We start from the raw sequence: 25,794 nt of genomic DNA on the forward strand, positions 1-25,794 counted from the left end.
GGTGCTAAGGAGTCTTTTTTTTTTTTTTTTTTTTTCCCTCCAGTGCAAGACAAGGGAATAAAGAACTGTAAATTGCATAATCTCCCTTGAAGGAGCAAATGTTCACTTTTCCACAATACATACAAATTTTCAAGATACTCTTCAATAAATACTTCTTATGCTTGAGAAATAGTCTCATTTAGTAACTATTCTTTTTTTTGAAATGGAAGTATGTTTCTGAAGGGAGGGTATTGTGTAACTTTAGAAACTATTTCAGATGTTCTTATGTACTTAACTGGTTTGTTCTTTAATTTTCAATTTGTCAGAATTTTTTCTCTCTCTAATCCTATATAACGCCTCTACACTGCTAATTGCTATTTTATTGTATTTTTCTGGCATTGAAGCTGGAAAACTGCCTCTGACAGGCTTTGAGGGATAGAGAGGTGAAGCAGAAGGCACTTGTTTGGTTGTTTTCGTTGTTTTTTTCCTCTGTTCTCTGCCAGAGTCAGCTGTGTGATGGGAACGCTCACTGTGTTATGCCAGGCATGTTTTGCTGGGAAATCATGGTTGTCTGAATCTCTTTCTTTGAAGAGAATAGGACTCTTATTCACGGTGGAAGTCTGCAGATCTCTAAATTACTAGTGGTCCTTTTTTTTTTCCTTTTTTTTTCTTTTCAGGCATTTAGATGTATAAGAGTCTTTGCTTTATTTCCAGCTTGAAATGAAAAGTTCTCTAAAATGAACTATATAAGAGGTATTTCTGTGCATTAGAGCTGCTGTTTCGTATGCTAAACTTCTTTTTCTAATTTTAATTTTTCTCTCTTCTTTTCTCCTCTTTCCAAAGTCTTAAAGATGATTTTGTATAGCTTTTATTTTGTCATAGGCTTTAGCTTTCTTCTCAGGTCACAGGCTACATGCTAACTCACATTACTTATGAGAATAAGCAATTATTTGGATAGTTGACTGTAACAATCAACAGGAAATGGAAGGTAGATAGGATAAGGCAGTCATCCGTGCTTCACGTGCATCAGACAGCTCAGTCACGGATATTGCATCTTCCCTGCTCACCTTCCTCCTTTTTTGCTTTGATGTGATGTAAACTCAAGGGTTTGCAGCAAAACCAGTCTTCTGTTAACTCCACGGATAATGTTTGGAAACTGTTCTTGCTATGAGAACATCATCTGCTTCCCTCTCCACCCCACCCCCTTTTGTTTTTTTTTTTTCTCAGCACCAACTTTTCTAAAAATCATGTTGCAATTTCTGCAAAACTCTGAACGCCCTTTATCAAAGTTTGTGGACTAGCCGTGGCAGGACTCTAAAGATATGACTGTTTGCAAGCACCTCCCATTCAGACTGATCAGAGCTAAATGCACATGGAAGGATCGGCTCTGGTCTTTGGCCATTCCTGTGCTGAGCAGGACCTGGTAACAGTTGTGGGCTTGAGTCAGCAGTAAGGAGAGACAGTCTTGGTGTCAGCATAGAGGCTCTGGTATGGGGAGTGGTGTCACCTGTGGCTTGGCTGTGTTTTGGTGGTTCAACAAAAGGTCATTTTGAATGTAGTCAGGCATACTAACCTCTTGGAGCAGATTACAGGGAGGTTCTGGTTCAGAGCAACCAAGTACCTTATGTTAAAGTACCATCTAAAAGCAGGAAGCCAGTTAGCATTCAGTGCTGCTAAGTAAAAGGTAATAAGCTCTGTCATTTACCTAACAGATTTCACAGATTCAGTTAGCCTAGCCTCTATATGGCACAAAGCTAGGGTTTAGCTAGTGTTAGGAAGGTGTTCTGAATTGTTAAGTTGGCATACGTGGCTGAAAGATGCGCGTTTTGGTAACAACATCCCACGTATTAGTAACAACCTCCCACCTACCTAGCAGAGCTCCCTGCTAATTGATACTGCCCTTTGTCACTGATGTATCTGATGTGAGAGCTGTTCGCTGTGCTTGGGCAGGACTGGATGGAAAAATTATTTTCCTCTTTCTGCATGGCTTCAGAAGTTGTCTTTCTGAAGTGAATGTTGAAATTGTCAGAACAGGGAAAGCCATGGTGATAGTGGTTTTATCTTCAAAGAAGTGCTCGAGCCCTGGTCCACTTGACCTCTTTGTGATACTCGGCCATTTGTGCAGGCAGCAATCAGAAGTCTCTTGACTCATTAATATGACAAAAAGTGATATTGGAACAGCCTTCCTTGTGCATTCATTAGTTGTTCTGATGTTGAAAATCTGTAAAAGCAGCTCATAAATGGCTTTGAACTTGAGTCAATCTGAATATATCAAATTGAGTCTTTTAATTCTTCCAGTGATGTACTGAAATGTTGCGAGCTTTTCTACGAGTATGCTGAAAGTCTTAACTTCTCTCCATCATGAAGTATTTCGTTCTAGGGTTTTACTGAAGTCTCAAAATGTTTGTACACACCCACCTGTGCGTGCACATGTCCACACATGCATGTGCACACACCCAAAATTGCAGACCTATTTTGCTCTGAAAGCAGTTGCTCTTGGGTCGGAGTGCTGAAGACCAGCGCTCTCATTTCCAGAAGTGGCACCGTGTCCAAGAGTCATCTCCGGGCGTTTGTGCAACGAAGTTAATCTTGCAGATAGTCAATTAGAAGCTAATATGAGGCAACTATTGCTAATAATAGAGGATGCCTAAAGAGATTAGACCAAGCTTGTGAGTGCTACTCCTATTCCTCTTGCCATGTTTGTGACTGCAGACATGCAAGTCAAAAGCTACAGACCATGTTGTAAGTATTTGTTTGCTGGGATTATTTTACATGCTAAGCCATTTTTGAAGGCTAGTGATAAAACACTCATGTGAAAGAAGAGCGTTTGGTGACTCACAGGAGTGTACTTCTGGGGTTCTGACTCTTTGTATTCTTTCCTGCCCCCAGGAATGGACAGAATGTTCTGAAGATGTGTCTATGAAAACAGCACTGTTTGGCACTTGCAAGTGAGAAAGCTTCTTCAAGTATTTCAGTATTAAGGCTTTTGATAGGCATGTGCTTAGAGAAAGAGGAGCTTGGCTCTTTCACTGCTTCCATTTTCTTTTACCAAAAATGTAGCTGATAGGTCACTTTTTCTGAAGCTGTTTGGACAGTTTTCATAAAGAAAACAACAGAAGAGACTCCTGATAGAGGAATCTTTATCACTTATTCTAATTATTAGGAAATTTCTGTTGCAGAATTCACTGACTGGTTTTCTTTACAATAACTAGTTCTTGGTGTTTTGTTGCAATATTTTCTCACTTAAATCTAAATATGCTATTAGGGAATGTGTCAAGCAATTTGAGTGTATAAAGAAGATATCTCTGTGGTTTTTGTTTAAGGGCTGAAAGTCCCCCTGACTGAGACTGTGTTTCAGGGAACTTGCAGCATGTCATCTGAAAGGCAATAAGAGACAGACATTTTTCCTTTTAATCAAAAAGAGGTCAGGAGTGTCCTCTATTCTGTGTTCTGTGTGGAATTCAGGTGAAGATGTTTTGAGGGAAACAAGAAAGGTGTTAAGGTGGCTTTAACCTGTAATTAGTGTGAAGTGGCATAGCACGTGCTTCTGCAACCTGTGATACAGTCTTGTAGCCATCACTGTGTATTTGTCTCCAGACAAACAGTTATTTCCTGTTTGTGTGTTAGGCTCTTCCTCTACACCATAATTCTGGATAAGAAAATGCCATGAAGGCTTGGCTTTGGGCTCTCCACACAGCTGGAATGGAGTGCTGGCAGAGACAGCCCAAAGATCAGAGCGGGGAGTGGCTAGAGACAAATAGTAGAGAACAACAACTGTTGATTTTTTGGTGTTGTTTTTGTTCTTTTTTTAATCCTTTTTATATTTACATGATCTATAGTTTTTATTTCTACAGGTAATTTGAACTGTGATCAGTTGTGGAGGGACAGTATGTAATTGAGTTCTTACATCTAACTTCACTAATTTCAAACTCCAAACTACTCCTGTCTTTAGAAGTAACACATAGAGCTTGATCAAAAACATATGAGAGACTTCATGGGAGTGGGTGTGTGTCTGTGATAAGAAATGAGCCAAAAAAAAAAAAAGAAAAGAGGTATAACATTGGTTTTGGGGTAGAAATAGAGCTTGATCAGTATATTTTTAGTTAAATTTAGTTGTGTTAACTAGTTTTATGTGTTCAAGCTTCACAGGATTAATCTCAGTGCATGTTTGGAATTTTAATTTCATGTGGCTGTTATGATAGGGGAGAAGGGATGAGAATAATAGACTAATGCTGCCATTTTTAAATAACTTTTAGGTGACTGGAGGCTCCAGTGGAATTGGAAAATGTATTGCTATTGAATGTTATAAGCAAGGTGCTTTCATAACACTGATTGCAAGAGATGAGGTAAAGTTATGTGTTCTTTTACTGGCTAAAGTATGTTCACAAGCTTCTGTTGGTGGGGAATCATTTTGGAATTGCTAACTAGTCATGCTTTTTTTCATTGAACTTAATTTGAAATAAGTAGGATGCATTGAGAGGGGGAGAGGCTGCCTTTGTGTTACGCAGTGTAGCCCAACACAGAATTTGTGATAGATAATCTTGGCGTACAGCTCCGACAAGCCGTGTCGCTTCTGTTAGTGGCATTTCGTTCTTTTAATGCCTTGATCTGTGATGGATGACAAAATCAGAGTCCTGTATTTTTGAAAACTCTAAAATATCCCCACCATACATCACAACTGGGGAATTAAGAATAAATACTTCAAATTCAGAGAATTTTCTGGAACTAGATAATCACTTCATTATACCTTACACTAGTCAAAAGCTACTCATCAAGAAAGCTTTAGAGACAGATATTTCATGTGATTTGTTTGTTTGCTTGTTTAAAGATGAGCAATTCCAACTGAATTTTGCTAAATTTTAATAAGGGTATTAGATTGGGGAGAAAAGTGATACTTCAGGAAATAAAACCTATTAAATTGCATCTGTGCGTGTAGACACACACAACAGCTTTTCAGTATTTAATAACTTAAAATTGAGGACTTACTTTGCATAACCTTGGGTACAGCTACACTTTATTTTTTTCTGGAAGAGAGCATGACAAATGAAAATTCAGTAAGTTCCAATTAACTTCCATGGTAATTCTGTGACATTTGTGTTCTTCAGAATTGTGTATATAATATTATATAAATAATAATAATAAAATAAATTTATAAGTACATAAAATAGTTTTAGGTGTTCTAAGCAGTTATGTGAAGCAGAGGCAATAAAACAATTATAGAAGTCTTTCTCACTTTAGATAAAGTAAAAAACAGATTAATGATTTCTGATAGCTTAATGAGGCCGATCGTTTGTTCATATATTCATCAATTTGTAAGATATCAGTAATTTTATATATATTTGAGGATAACTTCGTTAGAGAATATTTTAACCCGTTATGGAAATGTTCAAGACTAACATGCTGTCAAAACTGCAATGTTTTAGCTGCTTTTGTACCATTTCAGAACAAGTTGTTGCAGACCAAGAAGGAAATAGAAAAGTATTCTGTTAATGATAAGCAGGTAAGATCACTGCTATAAATAGCTAATGTGTTTTGTTTGTAAGATAGTGACTACAACATGAGTTTGGTAATTTGTTTATAAAACACTAGAGTGTTTGATTAAAAACAAGTGAAGTCTCAGAACTGTGTGTTTGAATTCAAAAAATGCCTGTCTGCCTAAATGCAGTGTTCAGCACTCTGCTGCATTTGATCTCACTTAGCAGATAAATCAGTCTGCTTTTCCGAGAGGAAAAGATTGATGTCTTCAGATGTAGCTGCTATAGACGTTTTTGGATAGCTCTGTTTTACAGCTATTAGTATATAAACAGTTGTAGTTTTCAGGATCAAGTGGAAGACATCTCTACCCAAAATCCTCCCACCTCCTCCTGCCAAAGCTCTCACTTTTTACAAGTGAGAAATGTTGTCTTGTAAAAGAAGCTTTGATGCCTCTTTTCATGATCTAATGCACTTCACCACGTTTATTCTTTTCACTGGCAAAGCACTCTAACAGATAAATTAATTTTCAAGTTCTGAGCCTTGCAAGTGCTAAAGGTCCAGTGCACGATGAATTCAGAGCCTTGGTGGATAAATAGTATGCTCTGGCTTAAAAGCATTGCTCTAGAGCTCTTTTGAGGTACCACTTTAAAGACGGTAAGTTTCTTATGTTTAAAAAAAAAGAATCAAGATTAATCAACTATTTTTTTCACAATATTACTAATCAAGGAGAGAGAACAGTGGGATTGCTGTGCTCCATAACTTTGTTGCTTACATGATTACAAATCCATGCAATTTTATTTGGCAATTTTATGTGGTAAGGGATTCTGTGTCTTATTGCCTGTAGCAAACACGTAAGTTTAGTTTGAGTTGGTAAAATTTGATAGACTATTAAAAAGAAGCACTGAAAAAAAAGCCTAAAGTTTGGAGGAAAGAATGTTAGCATTAATTGGCACTTTATTTTCTCAATACTTCCATTTATAAAATTCTGTCTTCACTTGCTAATAACTGTCAAATAGGCTAAATTGAGATGGAGAGAGGAGGTTTTCTTTTTTATCTGTCCATACCAGTATTGCTCAGATCAACATTGTTTTGAAAAATTAAGCCACTTGAGGTAAGGAGGGACTATCCTTCTTCCATTTAAAACAAACAAACAAAAAACAACAACAACCACAAAAACAGAAACCATTTTCTTTCAGTTGCCCTAGTAGTTTCCCAAGCTTTCCAAGGAAGATAATCCCTTGTCAAACAGTGTCTCAGGATATTCTTGTTAAAAATCTGCCTGAGCTTCACAGACTTTTTAATAGTACTTGATGCCTGCTCAGTAGGTGTCTATTGAAACCTCAGAAAGTACCTTCAATATCGAGCAAACTCCAGTGTGGACTAAAGAGGACTTTCTTCTGTAGTAGCATCCTTAGACTTGCATAGCTCCTAGGGCTGATAGAGGTAGCCCGAGTCTTCTGTACCCGTTGGTAGGTTGTAGACTCCCACAGGGAATCTTCCTGACCTCTTTTCAAAGAATAGAAGTGGAAAAGGCAGGGGGTTCAGAGCAGGGTTTGTGCTGGCACATCAGATAAGAATTGGGAAGTGGGGATAACTGGATTGAGAGTTATACAAAAAGATTAGGGAATGAGTTCAGGGAAGGATGATGTCTGGAAAGCATCTGCTTCACGGACTGATTGCTCCGCTTACTAGCTGAGACTGGGAAGCAAAGACTCTGAGGAAAAACTACTTTTTATATTATTATATAATGTCAAAATTCATCTCTTGGTGCCTGTCCAGAACCAGGCTGCATGGACATCGTGGTTTCTGGCACCTGTGTACATGTTAGTATTTGACTTGGCAAATGTTCCTTTAAAAAAATTTGCATGTGATTTATTTAGAGTGCTGATAGTGCAGCTTTATAGCTAAAGCTGTGCAATGAGACAAAATATTTGCCCTGCGAGGGTTGTTTTGCAATTTTTAAATCCATTTCCTGGTATGGAATCCTCCCAGTTGCTTCACTGGGAGTTGAATGTAGCTTCTATTGTGGAAGGAGCTCCGTTAATATCAAGACAATGCATGATTTGGAACAAAAGATGAGAAATAGGGATGGGGAAATTAGACTGTTTCTGGCAGCATACTCTGTTTCCCACAGTGCATGCTCTGGGAAGTGAGAGGAATGAGTATATTTTAGCAGAAGATGAAAACAAAATTAGCATAGAAGCAAAGAAGCGCATTATAAAAAGTGACAGTAGACATAAAGGTGGAGGGAGCTGTCGGGTATGTTGCTCGCTGTGTGAGTGACAGGTGTATGCGGTCTGGAACATGAATCAATTGTTCTAATTCTGATACGGAACCGTCACTTGAGCAGTAGAAACCTCCCTGATCTTGCAGAGACATCCACTTAATATTTCGATGCCTCCTTCACTCAACTATTCCTCTCTTCTCAAATTTCCATAGAAGTTCAGTACTTCCAAAAGGTACCAAATGCCCAGGGTTGGGGGCCTGGATGGAGAGCCACCAATACCTCACACCACAAGTTCACTTAGATTTCCAGATTCCTGCAGTGCTGCGAGGCAGGAGCAGCCAACCTGGGGCAGAGGAACCGCAGCAGCCACTTACACTGCGGTAACTTCTTTGTGGCCACGTGCTTTGTGACCAGCGGGCATGAGGCTGCTGAGGGCAAACTGGTGACTAGAGTTCGCAGTGATCTTGCTGACCCTGCGGTGGCCCTTGCAAACCGCCCTTTGCCATAGGCCAGTTTGGGGAAGCTCCAAAAGTGAGATTTTTTGAGACTGAAGCTTTCAAGCAGTAAGCGCCTAACTTCCATCTGCAACAAAACTGAGATGTTACTCTTACCAGTCATCTTTTTGCTCCCTGGGACACTGGTTGTTTTCCTGTGTCTGTATCTTGAAAACTAAAAGATCGTGAAAGAAAAGAAGTGGCTAATGTGTATCATCACACTAAAAAAGTTTTCAGCTTTTTTAACACTTAGATGTTCTAGGAAGTTCTAGGAAATGTCTTTTGTGGTGGTTGTCAAAGTAAGATTCTCTAATCATGGTCTTCTGTGATTTGGGGGAAAAAAGGTGGGTTTTTTGCTTGTTTGTTTTTGGTTTTTTGTTTTCTCTCCTCTTAAAAATAAGGTTAGGCCAGCGTGGTGATTTGTCTTGTGATTAGTGCTAATGAAAGATAAATTGGGGAGTTTTGACTGCTTTACCCAGAGTATTTATTGCTAAAATTTAGGTAAATAACTTAAGCCATAGTGTGTCTTAATGCAGTAAATTTTGCTTGTGAGTGGCTGCTTCAAGGATCATGAAGTGTTTTTTCATATATAAACATAATCTTTATTGTGCTAGAATAAATGGTAGATGGAATATTGCCTTTTTTCAATGTGGGAGAAATACTTTTTTGTCAAAATTACTTTTTCTGGGAAAGATATGTTGCTGGGTGCTGTGGAGTCCACAGTTATTTGGATTATTATGTTGTAAAGTATTCTTTCACCTTCATTTTTTTAGGTTGTGCTGTGTATTTCTGTTGATGTATCTAAAGACTATGAACTGGTGGAGAATGTTCTAAAACAAGTAAGGAATTAACTGATTTATCTGGGTTTCTTAAAGTTTCCTAAGCAGCTTATCTGCGTGCAATGCATTTCTGATGGAGATAGTTTCTAATAATGGTACTGGTAGCTGTGATTTTTTTTTTTTTCTTTTTGTGCTATAGAAAGGCTTTTTGCTAATGAAGGTTTCTTAACCCACCCTCTTCCCTGCTCCAGGCTCAAGAGAAGCTGGGGCCAGTTGACCTGCTTGTAAACTGTGCAGGAACGTCAGTTACGGGAAAATTTGAGGACATTGAAGTGAATTCTTTTGAAGTAAGTGAGCATACTTTGTGTGAATGGTTTGCTATTCAACTGTTCCAACAATTAAACCCATTCATGTACCTTTGCAGACTTCGTATTAATAACTGCACACATGCTCAGTGCTAACGTTCTGAACTAGAACCTGTCTTTAAATTTGCAAGGATTGGGATTGGATTTTCATCTAACTATTGGTTAACTGGTAAGGTAGAATAGTTAGTTCTCCCTTTGGTACAGGGTGAGACCTCAACATGGCAAAGGAGCCAGATGTGGCTTTCTGTAGTCCAGTGTACTGTGGAAGGCACTGAATTGGTCTCTATCTCTCTGTTTTTTTGTTCTCTCTCTCTCTCTGGTGACTATGTTTTTTCATACTTGCTTACCTGTTTCAGAAAAATCTGCATGTTAGCAATTCAACCCTGAGCAGTCTGGGTTGTTTGCAATTTGGTGCAGCCTGAAAAGTCGTTGCTTTGATGGAGTAACAGAGATTACCCTTTACAAACAAACAAACAAAAAAGATTTGGTTATCTATTTCCCCACCATGTAGATGGTACAGCCTACTGGTTGTGTTACAAACCTTCTAGAGAGGGGAATTAAAGATTTCTCCTTATCCTGTCAAAGATTGAAATCTCAAAAGCATAAATACCTGGTTTATTTCCCTTGTTTCCTGTTTTAGAAAGCTCTTTAAATTTTCAGTATCTTTTCATAAACCATGCATAAATGGATTACTTCCTGGACACTGTTTAAATCAAATTCTTTCTAAAACACATTTCTTTATTTCCATGAAGGCCATTGTTTCACAGTATCTTAAATGCTATTAAGACTTGTTTACTGAATGGATTTTCTTTTTGACTCGAGGTGAGGTTCTTGGCTATAAACGGTTTGTGAAAGGACAGATTAGAAAGCAATTATTTTTGCTTTGCCAGCTGATAGAACTGCAAATCTAGTTAGGCTTATTATTAAAATAGCCTGAAATGTTTTTCTGAGAAACGATACTGAACATTTAAAGGCTTCTGAATCTGCATGGCTTTAAATACCATATTAATATTGTTTGTGCAGAGATTAATGGGAGTCAATTATCTGGGTAGTGTTTACCCAAGTCGTGCGGTAATTTCCACCATGAAGGAACGGCGGATGGGAAGGATTGTGTTTGTATCATCTCAGGCTGGCCAGTTGGGCCTCTTTGGTTATACAGCTTATTCTCCAACAAAGTTTGCTCTTCGAGGACTTGCTGAAGCCCTTCAAATGGAGGTACGTGTAAAATGATATAAGTATTTTTGCTTAAAAAAAATATTTTATTTGTCTTGTGCAATACTTGTGTGCTGTGTTGGCTCCTTTTTGGCATCAGTACAATGATACTGCTCTGGATGAAATTGCAGAAACTAAGCTATTTCAGTTGCATAAGATCATCGTGTACAAACTTTTTCACAGAAAAGGCTCAGACTTTTCACTTAAGGCTTAGTTAAAATCTATTTCAGAGTTCTCCTATGAGAACATCATGGTATTTGAAGGCTCCATGAATGTATGAGCAGGCACCACTGAAGTCAGTGGTTCTTAAACTGTCTCTGAGGCCATACTAAGTGCCGTGTAAAGCGTATGGAATGGTAAATTCTCACACTTAAACTCGGAAGAGTTGACAGTGGCTCTTTTTCATTTGGTTGGTTGGTTTGTACTTGCTATTCTGTTATACAAATAGGCAGTTTATGGGCCTGTGAATGGTACTTCTATATTTTCATATAGAATGTTTTGTAATATAAGTAAAAAATACATACTATTTTGCAACATTTTGCCTTAAGTCTTTGAAAGTATTCATTGTTTGTATTGCAGTACAAGTTTGTGTTGTAGTATTTCTGTAATAGTCTTCCCAGGAGTGGGGCAGTGTGACAAATATATCTCAATGCATGATTAAATACCATCCTTACCTTGATACTTAATTCATTTTCTCACATTGGACTACATAAAAAAAGGCAATAGAAAATTTTTGTTACTTCCAAGTTTATTTCACAGATTCAAAAGCCTAGTGACTTCATTATGCCCCTTAAAGATACCAAACTTGAGTTTTATTTTTGTCTTCTTTTTTTCACATTAGCTAGCAGTGAAAATATATTAGCACAAGCAAGTTGAGTTCTGGTGTTCAGCAGTGATTTGGTTTCTATTTAAAACTGAATTCTGAAAAATTAGAGTTAAATTCTTTTCATGTTTCTCCTAAGTGTCTTTAAAACCACTTGGAGTTATCAAATAATATCAAATGAAAAGCTTTTGGAGTTTTTTTTTATTAAACCAATAACCAAACGCACATGACCGTCAGTTCTTGGCTGCTTTATTTCCTCATTAGATGTAGCTCCAGTCTTGCAAGTACTGTATGTAAAGGTACCTTAACGCTAGGGGTGGTTGCCCTCATGCTTGCTGTACTTGGTCATAAAAGGGACATTAACAACCTTAGATTGACAGTACTTACAGGTCACTTCTTAAGATAACATTTACTTCTGTAATAATACAGGTAAAACCGTATAATATCTACATAACAGTGGCCTATCCTCCAGATACTGACACGCCTGGCTTTGCAGAAGAAAGTAAAACAAAGGTAAATTCTTCAGGAATGCTACAATGTGTCTAGAGCTTTGCTTCGTAATAAGGAATGCATTTCAGATTTCAGTTCTGTAGGACTTTTCAAATTAGCGCACACTGAGACTTTGTGAAATATTTTGAATTTTATCAACTTCAGTATTCAGACTTAAATAGCTTGCGGGATAATTTTGTGTAGTTTATTGTTCTGTCTGTAAGTGAAATTTATGTGAAATGCATAGTAAAGTCTGACCACTGAGTATTGCCATGGAATGGTAGACTTGAAAAACACTGTGGTTGCTTTTGGTATGAAAGTTTAATAAACCAGAATTGTCCTAGTTGTACCTCTTAATAAAATCCTGCTTTGATATTTGTGGCAGATGAAAAATGAGCTCAAGTTCCTTCAGCAAACTGCAAACTAACCCTTCTGTGTAAATACACCCAGTGACAATGGCAACTGTTAAATTGTGTCTAATATTAAAGCAGGATGGAAACTTTTGCCATACATTTGTAGTGCAGATGACAGTATAGCTTTTCAGGAAGGTGTGGCGGCAGTAGGCCGTTTTACTTGGACTTAACTTAAAAAATGAATGTTTTGACCTTTAAAATCTATTTACCTTTCATCGTGTGCCGGCCTTGCACAAAAAAAAAAAAAAAAAAAAAAAGAGAGAGAGAAAAGGAAAAAAGAGAAGTAGGTGGTGGAGCTGCATCTTTAGGCCCCTTTTTCAGAATGGTCTCATTAACCAGGGAAAATGTGTCTAGCTTTTGCATGCTGTAATGTCTAAATCACACATTTAAGTAAACTGACCTTTTATAGATGGTCCTTCCAATGTCGTATGTCATAGGAAGTTCAGTTTGGGGTTCAGTTCTGTTTTCTTATGCCCTTTGGATAGAACAGCAGTGCCAGAATTAGGTATCTGCCAATACTCGTGTGGTTTGGACCTTCTTTAGGATTTAGGTTCTCTTCATAATACGCTGTTTCATCAAAATGCACTAGGATGATCTAGGATCACAGAATCACAGAACAGTTGAGGATGGAAGGGACCTCTAGAGATCATCTAGAGCAACCCCCCTGCTCCAGCAGGGACACCCAGAGCACGGGGCACAGGGCGGCATCCAGGCAGGTTTGGAAGATCTCCAGAGAAGGAGCCTCCACAGCCTCCCTGGGCAGCCTGTGCCAGGGCTCTGTCACCCTCACAGTGAAGAAGTTCTTCCTCACATGGAGATGGAACTGCCTGTGTTTCAACTTACACCCGTTACCCCTTGTCCTATCACTGGCCACCACTGAGAAGAGTTTGGCCCCTTCCTCCCTACATTCCCCCTTCAGGTACTTATACACATTAATCAGATCCTCAAAAACAGGCCCAGCTCAATCTCTCTCTCTCTCTCTCTCTCTCTCTCTCTCTCTCTCTCTCTAAGAGCTCCAATGAGATTTGGCTTATCGATGGGGAAAAAAAAATACGCTTTAGGCTTTCTTTTATTACATATGCACTCTTCAGGTGACTTGGTCCTAGCTTTGATAGTTGATGAGTGTACCTCACACGCCTGCGCTATTGTGTTGCTCTAACGTTACTGTCACATATACACAGTGCTACTTAATTTAGAATGTCTGTCATTGTATTTGCATCCCTTCAGGACAGCCAATTTTCTCTGCACTCATTTCTGACGTTCAGTTTAGGTACCAAAGGAAAGGAGGGGTTTCTAGAGGATTGTTCCCCCCACCCCACACCCATTGTTAATCAAATGAATCTGCTCATTAATACTAAAATTGAGGTGGGAGAAAGTGTCAGGTACCAGGGTACATCCTTCTTGCATGTTACACCTTTCTCTTCAAGGTAATTGCCTGACAAACAGCAGTGCTTTGTCTGATTGATTATAGAGTATTTAATGAAGGAGTTTTGCTTGCTTTGTCCTCAACATTAACTTTCATTAACTTTCATTAACTTTCGTCTGCCATCCTGAACACCTTTTAAATTTCTGTCCCTCTTTCAGGTTTGGTTGATATTGGCAGGTGTGATCAAAAATGCTTAGGGGCAGTAAGATGCTGTTCTGGTGTCATAAGTTTCTCTGGGGAGAAAGCATATAAAAATAAACATTAAATTGAACTGAACTTGCCATTACAAGTTGACTTGTGCCTTTTTAATTTAGTATTATTTTTGCTTTATCAACAAAATCATCTGCCATAATATATTAAGCAGTTGAACAGATTGCCATGCATTTAGTTCCATCAGCACTTGGATTCTTAAAAAGCCCCTGAATGAGGAACTTGATTCTAGATACTTTTAAAACATGTTTTTGTTCTTGGTGTTTAGTGTTTCTTCTTGCAGCAGACCAACTTTTGTTCTTGTAAAAGGAATTCTGATTGCCAAAATAACTGTTATAATTGCTTTCTGCTAGTGAGAGAAAATGGCATAAATACTCTAAAATACAAAGTAGTAAAATAAAAAGAGAGTTTGTGGTTGATGCTGGCAGATGGAATTTGAGGGGGGAAATCTATGTGTGACTTTGTTTTGGGGGAGCTTAAAATATTTGAGCCCTATCTTATTCTTCATTTTAGGCACAAACCACAAATGAGCACATTTTCTCATGTGTGATGAAGACATAGTTTAAACATTTTAATAGCTGATGTTGAAAATAAAATACTTGAGGAAGAAAAAGACTTTCTGATATTTTTAGTAATAAAGTACAAGAAAAATATTACCCCAACCAGAGTCGACAGTTCCCTTCATGAATTTCGACTGATTTATGAAGTTGCTTTCAGCTTTTTTTTAAAGCATTTCTATTAGTAGGCAGTATGATATCACTTGCCAGCAGCGACAAGTGTCATCCGTGACAAAAGAAACAAAAGAACATTTCATCTTGTTGTTTTTTTCCCGTGTTGTTTGTCAAACTTACGCTCTTTTTCCCATTAAAGCCTTTAGAGACAAAGCTAATTTCTGAAACCTCGTCTGTTTGCCAAGCAGAACAAGTGGCCCGAGTTATAGTCAAAGACGCCATAGTAAGTAAATAATTTAAATCAGACCTTTGTAGGAGAGACTGCACGTAATGCCTATTTAAAGATATAATAGTGTAGCTAAGCTAAATGCAAAATCACTTATTTTATTTGAAACAGTGTTCTTTGGTTCGTTTGGAAGGGAAGCATTTTCTTTTTTCTGTTCTTGCCAGCATTCCCACAAATGATTTTATACAGTTTCTTGGAACTAAAAGGTGTCTGAAGTGCATTAGACAAAACAAGATGATGCAGCAGTATGATGTCATGTCTCAAAGACAAATTATGACTTTCTTTAAAGCATTAAATTATACTGACTCTTTATTCCTTCAGTGCTATTTGTCTAACCTCAGAGCTTTCTTGCTTCTTATTTATCTTGAACTTCAGTTAATCTTGAAATAATTTTTATAATAAATAAAAGCAGTTTAGCTCTCTTTGGCTTTTAGCATTTTAAGTGTACGATGTTTGGGTGATTAAAAACCAAAATCCTACCCTTAATAGTTAAGGGAATAATGTCCTAAGTTTTTCTTATGGTTTGTGCTATGGAATGCTGTCATTTTTTGAAAATGAGAAGTGGGTGCAAAGGACACTGTTTTGGCTATATGTTTCTAAGAATTGAATCACATGGAATTTCACTTAAAAATCATAAAAACTGTAATTATTTTACACTTGCAAGTGCTCTTGATCTTCAACACAACTTACCTCTGAAGCAGATGTTTAATTGTGAAGAGTTTGTGGGGTTTTTTTTTTTCCAAATAAAGCACACACCATCTTGGGAGTGGTGAGTTTTAATATTCAGTACAACCTCACATAGTACCTTGTGTTGGTACTTGCAGGAAATGCAGGTCATCCCTCCTGTCTTTGAGTGGTCTGTTAATTCAGATAGGATCTCTTTGCATTCGAGCCGTCAGCTGAGAGACTAAAAGCAGCTCTGTACTGTAGGAACTCCCAGTCCTTTCAGGTGTGAGCAGGGAAATACCTCAACCACATCTCATATCCTCTGCTATTCATGGATTCATTGCAAAACCTGATTTGGGCAAATCATGTTGTCTTTTCACTTCTACATTCCGTGCGTCTAGTCCCACATGTCCCAGAAAGCCTTTTCCTTGCATGAAATCTTTTAGAAGCAAGTGGAAAAAGTCTGGGAGTTGAGGAGCTGCCATTTTCTGATTATCAGTAAAAAAAACAAAAGGAGAGAAAAAAAAATTTGGAGGAGGAGAGGGCGTCCTCCTATATCCTTTTCTCCTGCAAGCTGAATTGCTTACGTTTTGAGAAGAGCAAATCAAAGTCATGATCCGCTGGAGACATATTTAGCTTTTATGATAGCCAAAGGAGGAGGGAGCTTTCAAGGAGGAATTTAGTCTTTCCTCTATCTCAAAGAAAGCTGCAGTAGTTTAGTGTACTTCTGTAAAGAGAGGAGTTCATTTTTAATTGACTTTTATTATCAATGTTGCTGCGTAGCACAATATTTTTTAATTTTCTGATCTTCTTAGTTGAGTTAATATTTTTACATGTAGATATTTCTTGTTACTGATTTAAGTCAACTTAGATCAATGAGAATAATGTCAAGCCACCTTGTGCTTTGCCACAACTGAGTAAATAACTTTTTCTTAATTACTGTTTTCCTCCTGTCCAGCAAGGGAACTTTAACAGCTCAGTTGGATCAGATGGTTACATGCTATCAATATTGACCAGTGGAATGTCACCAGTGACTTCTATTACAGAAGGTCTCCAGCAGGTAATTTTGGGAAGGCCGTATAATCATGATTTCATGATCTGAAATACTTGAAAATGTAAAATGTTATGCGAGTCCTGATTACTTTTCTGTTAAATGGTTCTTGATACAGTGACCATGGGTTCAGGAGGCTGAACTAATATTTTCAAGCTGAAGCAGCAGTTTGACAGGAAAGCTAAGACTAGTAACAGCTACCAATCCTGAACTACTGAGTTGGGCTTTCCTGAGCGTGTTCTTCTTGAGGTTGCATTGCATACTTACCTGGAACTTTTTTCTTTTGTGGGTGAATACACTACAATCACAGGAGATTACATGAACTGAAAACTGTTTCTCTCTGTTTCCAGGTTGTTTGCATGGGCATTTTTCGCATCTTTGGCCTATTTTACCTAGGAAGTTTTGACAGCATAGTTCGTCGCTGCATGATGCAAAGAGAAAAGTCTGAAAGTGCAGATAAAACGGAATAGTCTTTATTGTTAAATGGACAGAAGAAGGTTAAACAGTCCTGGACAGCTTGCTGCTAAAGTGGGGCTCGGTTATCTCCTGAAGGCTCTAGGGAGAGAGGATATGTGTAAGTGACAGATGAGTCCCCTCAAAAGCCATGAATGGAAATGAAAGTACAACTCCAGAAAATGCCAAACTATGCAAAAGTGTGAGGATTAGTTTTCTTTGGTGATTTTTAGTTGGAGAAAATTTTGGGAACTTCTTTACATGATCTGCAGGGAGAATTTCAGAATGGACTGTGTGTGGTAATTCTGGACAAATGCTTAAGTTTTCTAACATTGGTGCTTACAGACAAAATAAGTACCATGATTTTTCTGGGCTGAAGTAGATTGAAGTCCCAGCAATAAGTACCAACTTGTTGAAAACATCTTGGGGCTGTTTTAAAATTCAAAAGTTAACTTTTCCTTCTGTTAAAAGTTAACAAACCCTTCTGTCCGTGATAGCTTTCCTCATTCCATTCAAGATGCAAGTATGCACCTTAATATGGCAGATGTGCTTGTATGATCCAAGCTTTCTCAGTCTGGGATTAATTAAGAAGTATGCATGGATATATATATATACATACTTTCTAAAGGGAGATGAAGAACCCATTCCCACAGAGAAATGCTAGGAGATTGACCAGGTCTGTAGCTCTTCTGGCCTTTGAAGTATATTGTGAACAGAAAAATCAAACCAGTATCACACGTGGTTTATGACTTTCAACGTTTTAAGCCATTGAAATTGCTATATAACTTTTTCAGATACTTACTATTTTCTTACCTGCCAGTTTTGGCTCTGGAAAGGAAAGCAGGATTATGCTACTGCTGTGGATGTTATTTTTAAAAACTGCAAATGATGAGCCAAGCTACTTGATGGTGGAACCAATTGTAATTAAAATGCCGGGCTTTTCCAGTAGCAGGAATGTAGCTTTTGGGGTAGAGTGGGAGGTGGGTGTCAGAATGACATTCCATGCTTAATTTTATCACTTCAGAAAAAGACTTTCACATGGCAAGAATTGGTTTAAATTACTCTCTTGGATTTTCACTTGCATTGTATGAATCAAAGCTGCTGCGTAACTCTGCCAGAACACACAGAACCTGATGGTTGTTCCTAATAAATCTATGTTTCTAACACTGAAACAGCTTGATGCATAACACTGATGTTATAAGGGTGCACTGTATATACTGTTCATTTAACAGATCACTATAGCAAGTGCCTTGTGAGCTTTTTTGTCCCCCAAAGCTGCAAACTTTGTATTTAACATTGCTCTGTTTTTAGAAGTCTTATTCTCAGTCTGAACTCTGAGTCTATAATTGCTGGTAAAACCGGGCACTTCCTCTTCCTCAGAAGTGGAATTTACAAGCAACTAGGCAAAATTCTTTATTAAGAAACTCTCTATACCCATTTAAGGAGAGGTATTCAGTTAACCTAGGATGAAAGACTATAGGTGGTTTAACTGGAACAACTTTGAATGTAACTTATTATGGCTGTTTATTTTCCCTTTCCCAGTTCAGTTGGTCACTTGTTTCCTTTTCCACGCAGACTAAACTTATTTCAGTATCTGCTTTACACACTGGGTGGCTGTCACATTGGCAGTCTCGTTTTGTATGGTTAGGCTTGCATTACGTGGCAAATGTTGAGGCATTGCAGAACCCTTCACAAAGCCTGCACCTTAGGACCAGACTCGCAGATCTTTTAGATATGTGAAGCTGTGCATGCCTGTGACATTAATTGTGAGAACAGCGTGTATTCCTGTTTTCTTCTAAAACAACTGAGTGTTAGTGCAAAGAAATCTCGTCTGCATATGCATTTTCTGTGCTGCTTAATGTGAATGGCCTGTAAAGGAGCATTTATTGTACGTCCGTTGTCAATGTTGCTATGTTAAAGAGAAATAACAGTGTTTTTGGGACCCTAATATCTATGCTAGTTTTTGTTTTATCAGATGTTGATGTAAATCAAGTACTACTTTGACCATCTGCAAAAGGATAACAAAATGAGCGAATCAGTGTTTTGTAGTTTGAAGTACTGATAAAATTGACTTTGCATCAACACAAGCACGAAGGTCAGGACTTAAAACCAATAAGACTTTAGTAGATACTTGAATTTTTGGGTCTTCAACTTGGGCTCTTAAAAAGTTTGCATTTAAGAAACAGTAGTAAGTCAGAGCACACACACTGTGAAAACTGGGCGTCCTTCAGGTGGGACATCTCACATCACCAAGCACTTTTTCTGAAAGCCTTGATGGATCACTTCTCCAAATAATGATTCATAATTCAGTGCAAGTGTTTTCAAAGAAGCAAGCATAATACTGTGTGGCCCTGGTCTGGTAGAGATTTACTAAGTTCGCACCTAATTTTGCACGATGCAAGGAGTGGCATTGATTGTCGAACTGTAGATTAAATCCCTCAGGGTTTCTGGAAGTTTGAACCAGGCCAGTGGGGGGTTGTTGTTGTTTTGTGTGGGTTTTTTTGTTTGTTTGTTTTTGTTTGTTTGTTTTTTTCTTCCAGAAGTAAAAATAGTCCTTAAGTGTTCTCATTTTTCTTGTTGCAAATTACTGCATTTCACTTTAAATGATAAACCTTGCATTTGTCCTGTTGTCAAAACAAAGTCATTTGTAACTACAGCAACCTAATACAATTTTGGCATTTTGTTTTCTTCCGCCCATTCTTGATCCACCAACACGCTCATCTTCAGGTCCAGTAATAAGTGAAGGAGATGCCTTATAGCCTTGTGAGGAAAAAATGATGAACAGCCTAAAAATTTTTGCAAGGCTACGTGTAGTTAAACCCCTGCATCTCGAGTTTTTAGCAGCATGTTAGATCCATGAAGAACTTCAAATATGCTTTTTTAATTTTGTCAAATTGTCAGTAATTCATACCTGTGCCATATCTGCCAATGTCTTGTCTTTTTTTTTTCTCCCCCACCCAGCCAATCAATGTAAGATTGAATTTAGGCTTCGGTAGTTGAAACAAACCAAATCTCTTCCATTTGATGTTTCTAATGATGGTCTGCTTTAAATACAGTTTTATTATAACTTTACATATAGTTTATTTCACCAAGGTGTTCATGTGCAATTTGAATAGATTTGATATTTTACTAAGAAAAAAAGATATAGGTAAATGAAGTTATTTGCTGTGAAAAACTACAGGCACTTTTGAATCGTAAAAATGTATAGCATTATTTGTAAAAAGAAACTTTGTGCTTATTGCTTCATCATTTTTGTGCCAGAACTGTAAACTAGTTTTCATATTTTGTATTTCTCAAAATAAATGGAGAATCAACAAAGCTCATAACTTTGAAGTTCTTGGTGACTCCTTTGGTGGACTGGTTCAGCATGATCCTCTTAATTTGTTTGGTGGGGGGAGACACCATTTTGGCAACTGGGAGTTTCACAACAGATGATGAAGGATGTAAAGAAATGCAGTGAACATTTTCCCAAAGACCCAGTATTGTCAAACTGTAGTGAAAGTGGTATTAAATTGGCCAAAACTGCCTTTATTGCAGGAGAAGGTGCCAGTATGTAACTAGTGGTTGTCTCTGAGTGCTGGTAAACCAGAGGGCTGTGTTGCAATCCAGAGGGACCTGGACAGGCTGGAGAGTTGGGCAGAGAGGAACCTCTTGAGGTTCAACAAGGACAAGTGCAGGGTCCTGCACCTGGGGAGGAATAAACCCAGGCACCAGTACAGATTAGGTGTGGACCTGCTGGAAAGCAGCTCCACGGAGAGGGACCTGGGAGTCCTGGTTGACACCAAGTTAACCATGAGTCAGCAGTGTGCCCTCGTGGCCAAGAAGGTCAATGGGATCCTGGCCTGCATCAGGAGAGTGTTGCCAGCAGGTCAAGGGAGGGGATCCTGCCCCTCTACTCAGCTCTGGTGAGGCCGCACCTGGAGTACTGGGGGCAGTTCTGGTCTCCTCAAAACAAGAGGGATATGGAGCTCCTAGAGAGGAAGAGGCTGCCCAGGGAGTCTGTGGAGTCTCCTTCTCTGGAGATCTTCCAAACCCGCCTGGATGCTGCCCTGTGACCCGTGCTCTGGGTGTCCCTGCAGCAGGGGGTTGGACTAGATGATCTCTAGAGGCCCCTTCCAACATCAACCATCCTGTGTGTGTGATTATGTAAGAGCTCTGTGGCAGGACTGCTTAAGTACGTAGCTCCAAGTTAATTAATAGTAAGGAGAAGTAACCCTAAAATGGTAACTTAGAAAGTAAATCTAGAATCACAAAGTTCATTATTGGAAAGCCATTCTTACTAAGTTGCCTGAGACCTAAAATCAAAGATGTGTTTTAAAGTTAAAAGAGGGGCTGATGCTCAACTTAAGATGTTGACTAATTTGAAGTTTTGTCATTGAGGAAGGCCGCATCACAACTGCAGTTTACTACTTTTATTGAAGAGAAAAATTACTGCCTTTCAGTAAAAAAAAAAAGTAGCAAGCTAAAATAGAGAAGCCCTCATTTTTCTTTGTAATCAGATTTGTCTGGTTATACCATTGCCTTTGTCTGGGACCAAGCCCACAGAAGAGTTGGTGCACGTTTGTCGCCTGTGAAAGGTGGCAGCCAAACCTTATGAACCAACTTGCCTTCCTCTGCTGCTGGGTGGAGACTCGAGAGAGAGCCAGAGAGCTTCAAATGTTGCCTCTCTTCTGCCCCACCTTCCACCTGTCTCATTTTTGGAGGGAAGGGACCATAAACTGAGAGGCTGAGGGATTTCTTCTTCCTCGCTTTTATTTCAGATCCAGTGAATTGGTGAAAACAAAGGCAACATTGTGCTGCTGCTGCCCCTTTTTGTTGGAGGTGGCAGGGAGGGGGCTGCCTGTACACAGAAGGTTACCCCGAAGGAAGTGGGAAGTGCAAGAGCTTTCTCCAGAAACGCCTTTCACGCTCGAGAATAACGCCTTCCAGAAAGGGAGGCATCGGAAGGCCTGCTCCTCGGTGAAACGCTGAGCGAAAGACCCTGATACCGAGCCTCCACTGTGATAGCGTGCCACCGAGGCGGCCTGAAGTTACATGTTTCTCACTTGAAAACAAGTTTGTTTTCAACCTGGAGGGAAATCCCCATGTTAATTTTAAAACTTTCGAGTTCTAAGTATGAAGTTCACTCTGTAGAAGTGCAATGTAAATAAGCACAAGGTGGTAAAGCAAGATTTAAGATTAGCATTGAGCTCAGATTAATAAATAAAGTGGACACATTCCACTGATCAAAATAAGGTTGTTGCCTCTATAGATAACAACTGTAAATAAAATGTGTGAGTATGCACATATATATATATATATATATATAGAACAGCAAGTCCAGCAAGAATTTGGAATCCTCAAGATAATCTGTGACTTAGGAGAATATCCCTTTCAAAGCCAACAGGTGATTCAAACGTAATTAAATTAGATATATTGGCCTTCAGTTCAAGGCATTTACTTGGAAATGCCTTCCTTTGAGAAAATTTAAAGGGGGAATTAAGCTTGTGGATCGAAGATGAACATGGATCAGATATTTGCCACACGCTTCACATTTCCTGTTCTTCCACACACATTTTTAGTGTAACAGTTTCCTTTGTTCTTGCTCTGCTGCGTAGATGGGGAGTAGGGTCTTTGATTCCTTTTTATTCTCTAATAGGAAGAGTGTTTGCAGCATTGCCCAAACCACAGGAGTGCATACAAGCAGAGCAGCTTGAGAAAGGTGGTGAAACAGCTGAGGTGCCGTTAGGGAGGAGAGGAGAGCCCAGAGCCCACTGCGATGCCGCGAGGCGGAGCTGGCAAGGAGAGCACCTTGCGGAGATGCCTGCAGTGCCCGATAGCTCCAGCTGGATGCGGGCATCTCGCTTCCCTCAGTCAGGGAGACCCTCAAGGCCTGGTAGGCGCAGGTAAGCGTTTAAGGGGTGAGTGCAATAAAAGGGGTCGGAAAGTCAGGGATCGTTTGCCATGCTGGACCTTGAGGAGATGGTGGAAAGGCCTCGTGCTGCTGCCCTCCCCAGTAAGCACAATTAGGGCCCCTGTAAGTGTGCCCCAAGCTTTCTGCAGCAGCACTGTAATATGCACTGTAGTGGCAGCAAGTGTCCTCCCTACACATGTAGTGTCTGCAACGTGGCCAGGATGAAAGGCAGCCTCCTGGATCAGGAATGCACTTGGAAGAAGCGCTAACGTCCTCAGCTTAACCTGCCACCGTTGTGCCCAAAAATGAGGAAAATAAGCGTCCGTGACATTTGGATGCTTACTTTCTTCATACCTTTTACGTACAAAATGCCTTCCCTTAACAGCATGTCATTCCATTGACCCCAACTGCTGCTTAGGCAACACTTCCCTCAAAACTGATGGGGCTTAGCAATAAAGGGGCTTGTGCACTTGACAGCAGGGAGTTGTATGCTTTACATGCAAGTTTGTAAAGCAGTGTGGCTTTCAGGACGTTCCTTGCAGCATCACAAGGATCCCGCAGGTCCATGCGCATGGTGGTGTCACTGAGATAAACAAACGTGCAAGACAATGCAATCAATGACTACTTTTAAGTCGGGGCAATGTTAGAGGGATAGAACAGAAAGCTCTTGTGTTCACAGAGGCACGCGTAGCAAATACGTGAGTGCAGCTGGCATAGGAAGGAGAGACACCAAACGCATTCAGCAGAAGAAAAGCAGACGAAGCACAGCTGTGAGTGGAACAGAAATTTGCATCCCTGGGCTTATCACCAAGAGACATTTATAGGGCCAATGGTTATGTGAGGAGCAGCCTGGCCATCTTCTTCTGTGCAAGTACCCCGTCTGCAGGCACAATCTTAGTGAGTTCTTTCAAGAAAAACAGCATTTAAGCTGTGGTAGCCTGTTGTAATGGAAAGGACTTTGGTTGGCATATCCATGTTTGCGTATACCAGTCAAACTACTATTTTTGGATTACTCAGATTTAGCTTTTTTGGGAGGGGGGATCCTTTTCTATTTGTCTTCTCCCTCTCTTTCTTTTTTCTAGATTTGTCCCAGAATAGAAAGCCTTGCTCTTGGCTCTGCAGTTTTATAGCAAAAAAAGGCTGCAAGATCCTTGCCCACCTTGAGCCCCTTACCCGGTCCCAAAGAGCCTGCTCAGGCAGCACTTGGCCCAACTGCTTGCTTCTCCCGCCTTGCCGACCCACGATCCATGGAAATAACGGGTGGGCAGGTCACCAGGAACCAGGGCTGTTGCTGAAGGCCTGTTGGTGTTCGTATTAAGACACAAGGAAAAGGTGTCCGCTCGCAGACTGTCATTAAGGTTGGTGTTGCCAGGAGTGAAGAGCGTTTTCTCGAGTGTTTGTTAATAATGCATCGTGCATCTGAGAAGCTACCAGAGAAAGAGCAGGCACTGAGAATCCCTGCGTGCTCTGTGCCCGCGCACAGCTCAGAGAGCCACTCAGTAACTGCTGTCCTCCACATCGCCAGGCCTGCCTGGTACCCGCTCTCCGTGCTCCTTTTGCTGTACTCATCCTGTAAACTTTCACCACGCAAGCTCCTTTCGTGTGAGCTTCTCCAGTACTCCTAGTTTCTTTTCAATCCTTAACACAGCCAGTTCTTCTTTTACCAGTCTGCATTTAAATGTTGACCAGTCTAAATAACCTTCAGTGGGACAACTCACATAAATGTGTGCAGAAGGATTTACAGGGTCAGATCCTCAGTAGCAGATTTACTACACTGCTCCCTAAAAGCACTGCACGATTTAACAGACTATGCAATCACCTGATGTTCCTTGAAAAAACATCAGCCTGCTTTGCTGCTTTGTTTCTATATTCTCCCGATAAAAATCTTTCCTTTGCTTTAGATATATTTCTTAACTTCCCTTTTATCCCATTGAGCTTAAACAAATAAACAAGGTAGAAAACAGTATTGTGATGCAAACCAGTGAAACTTTAATGCATGCTCATCATCCACTCAGGTAACATTATAATTAGTTGATGCCACTCCCTTAAATTACAGTCATAAATGCGGGTCAGATGCAATGCATCTGACAATGAGTTAAGAACAAAAAAGATGGTACAAATGCACATAATTTTTTTTTTCAGGTAGCCTAATTTCTCATTCTTTAAGGCACAGTTTTTGTTCTTTGACTCATCCTTAATGTCCTTGCTCCAAGTAAACAGTTGCTAGGATTTTTTTTTGTATTTTCCATCTTTCTTTTGGTACAACCTCAACTGTGCTTGGCATTAACATTCTTTCTCATGAGGCATGAACACTGTTTTCCTATTAGCTTCTAAAAAGTTTACCAGCTGGGATCTTTCAATGTTGTATTACATAGTAAGCTTCTCAATACTAGGCCAGTGGGGAAAAAAAAAAGCATCATTAATAAATACATTCCAAAAATGTATCCCGAAGTTTTGCTGTATCTGTTTCTGCCCAAAATCAGTTCGACTCTCTAATATTATTTTATTACACCATTTGTATGCAGCAGCCCTGCTGGTTATGGCCGCTCTGGTTTTCGTGTCACTGGCTCGGTTAAAGCCTCCGCGGCGCCTCTCCGTACGGGCACCCGATTTTCGCTGGTGGCACCAGAGGTAGAGCTGGTGACTCTAGAGCCAGAGCCTCGTTTCAGTGGTGGCCAGCGACAGGACTAGAGGAAACGGCCACAAGCTGAGGCACCAAAAGTTCCACAGGAACTTAAGGAAACATTTCTTAACAGTGAGGGTGACAGAGCACTGGAACAGGCTGCTCAGAGAGGTTGTGGAGTCTCCTTCTCTGGAGATCTTTAAAACCCGCTTGGATGCAGCCCTGTGCCACGTGCTCTAGGTGACCCTGCGTGAGCAGG

At 39.6% G+C, this 25,794-nt stretch overlaps 1 protein-coding gene across 1 annotated transcript in view; it reads left to right on the forward strand.

Annotated features, from left to right (window-relative positions):
- KDSR (3-ketodihydrosphingosine reductase) overlaps positions 1 to 19,280 on the forward strand; it is a 21,582-nt gene extending 2,302 nt beyond the window's left edge. The window contains exons 2-10 of the mRNA XM_026034546.1: positions 4,236 to 4,325; positions 5,423 to 5,479; positions 8,949 to 9,014; positions 9,206 to 9,301; positions 10,343 to 10,534; positions 11,784 to 11,867; positions 14,763 to 14,846; positions 16,474 to 16,575; positions 16,917 to 19,280. Coding sequence (XP_025890331.1) covers positions 4,236 to 4,325; positions 5,423 to 5,479; positions 8,949 to 9,014; positions 9,206 to 9,301; positions 10,343 to 10,534; positions 11,784 to 11,867; positions 14,763 to 14,846; positions 16,474 to 16,575; positions 16,917 to 17,036 — 891 coding nt within the window. The 3' untranslated portion in view covers positions 17,037 to 19,280. The remainder of the gene's footprint in view (positions 1 to 4,235; positions 4,326 to 5,422; positions 5,480 to 8,948; positions 9,015 to 9,205; positions 9,302 to 10,342; positions 10,535 to 11,783; positions 11,868 to 14,762; positions 14,847 to 16,473; positions 16,576 to 16,916) is intronic.
- The last annotated feature ends 6,514 nt before the right edge of the window (positions 19,281 to 25,794 follow it).

Source organism: Nothoprocta perdicaria, unplaced genomic scaffold (genome assembly GCF_003342845.1).
Source record: "Nothoprocta perdicaria isolate Ctin4 unplaced genomic scaffold, notPer1 scaffold_147, whole genome shotgun sequence".
Taxonomy (NCBI): Eukaryota; Metazoa; Chordata; class Aves; order Tinamiformes; family Tinamidae; genus Nothoprocta; species Nothoprocta perdicaria.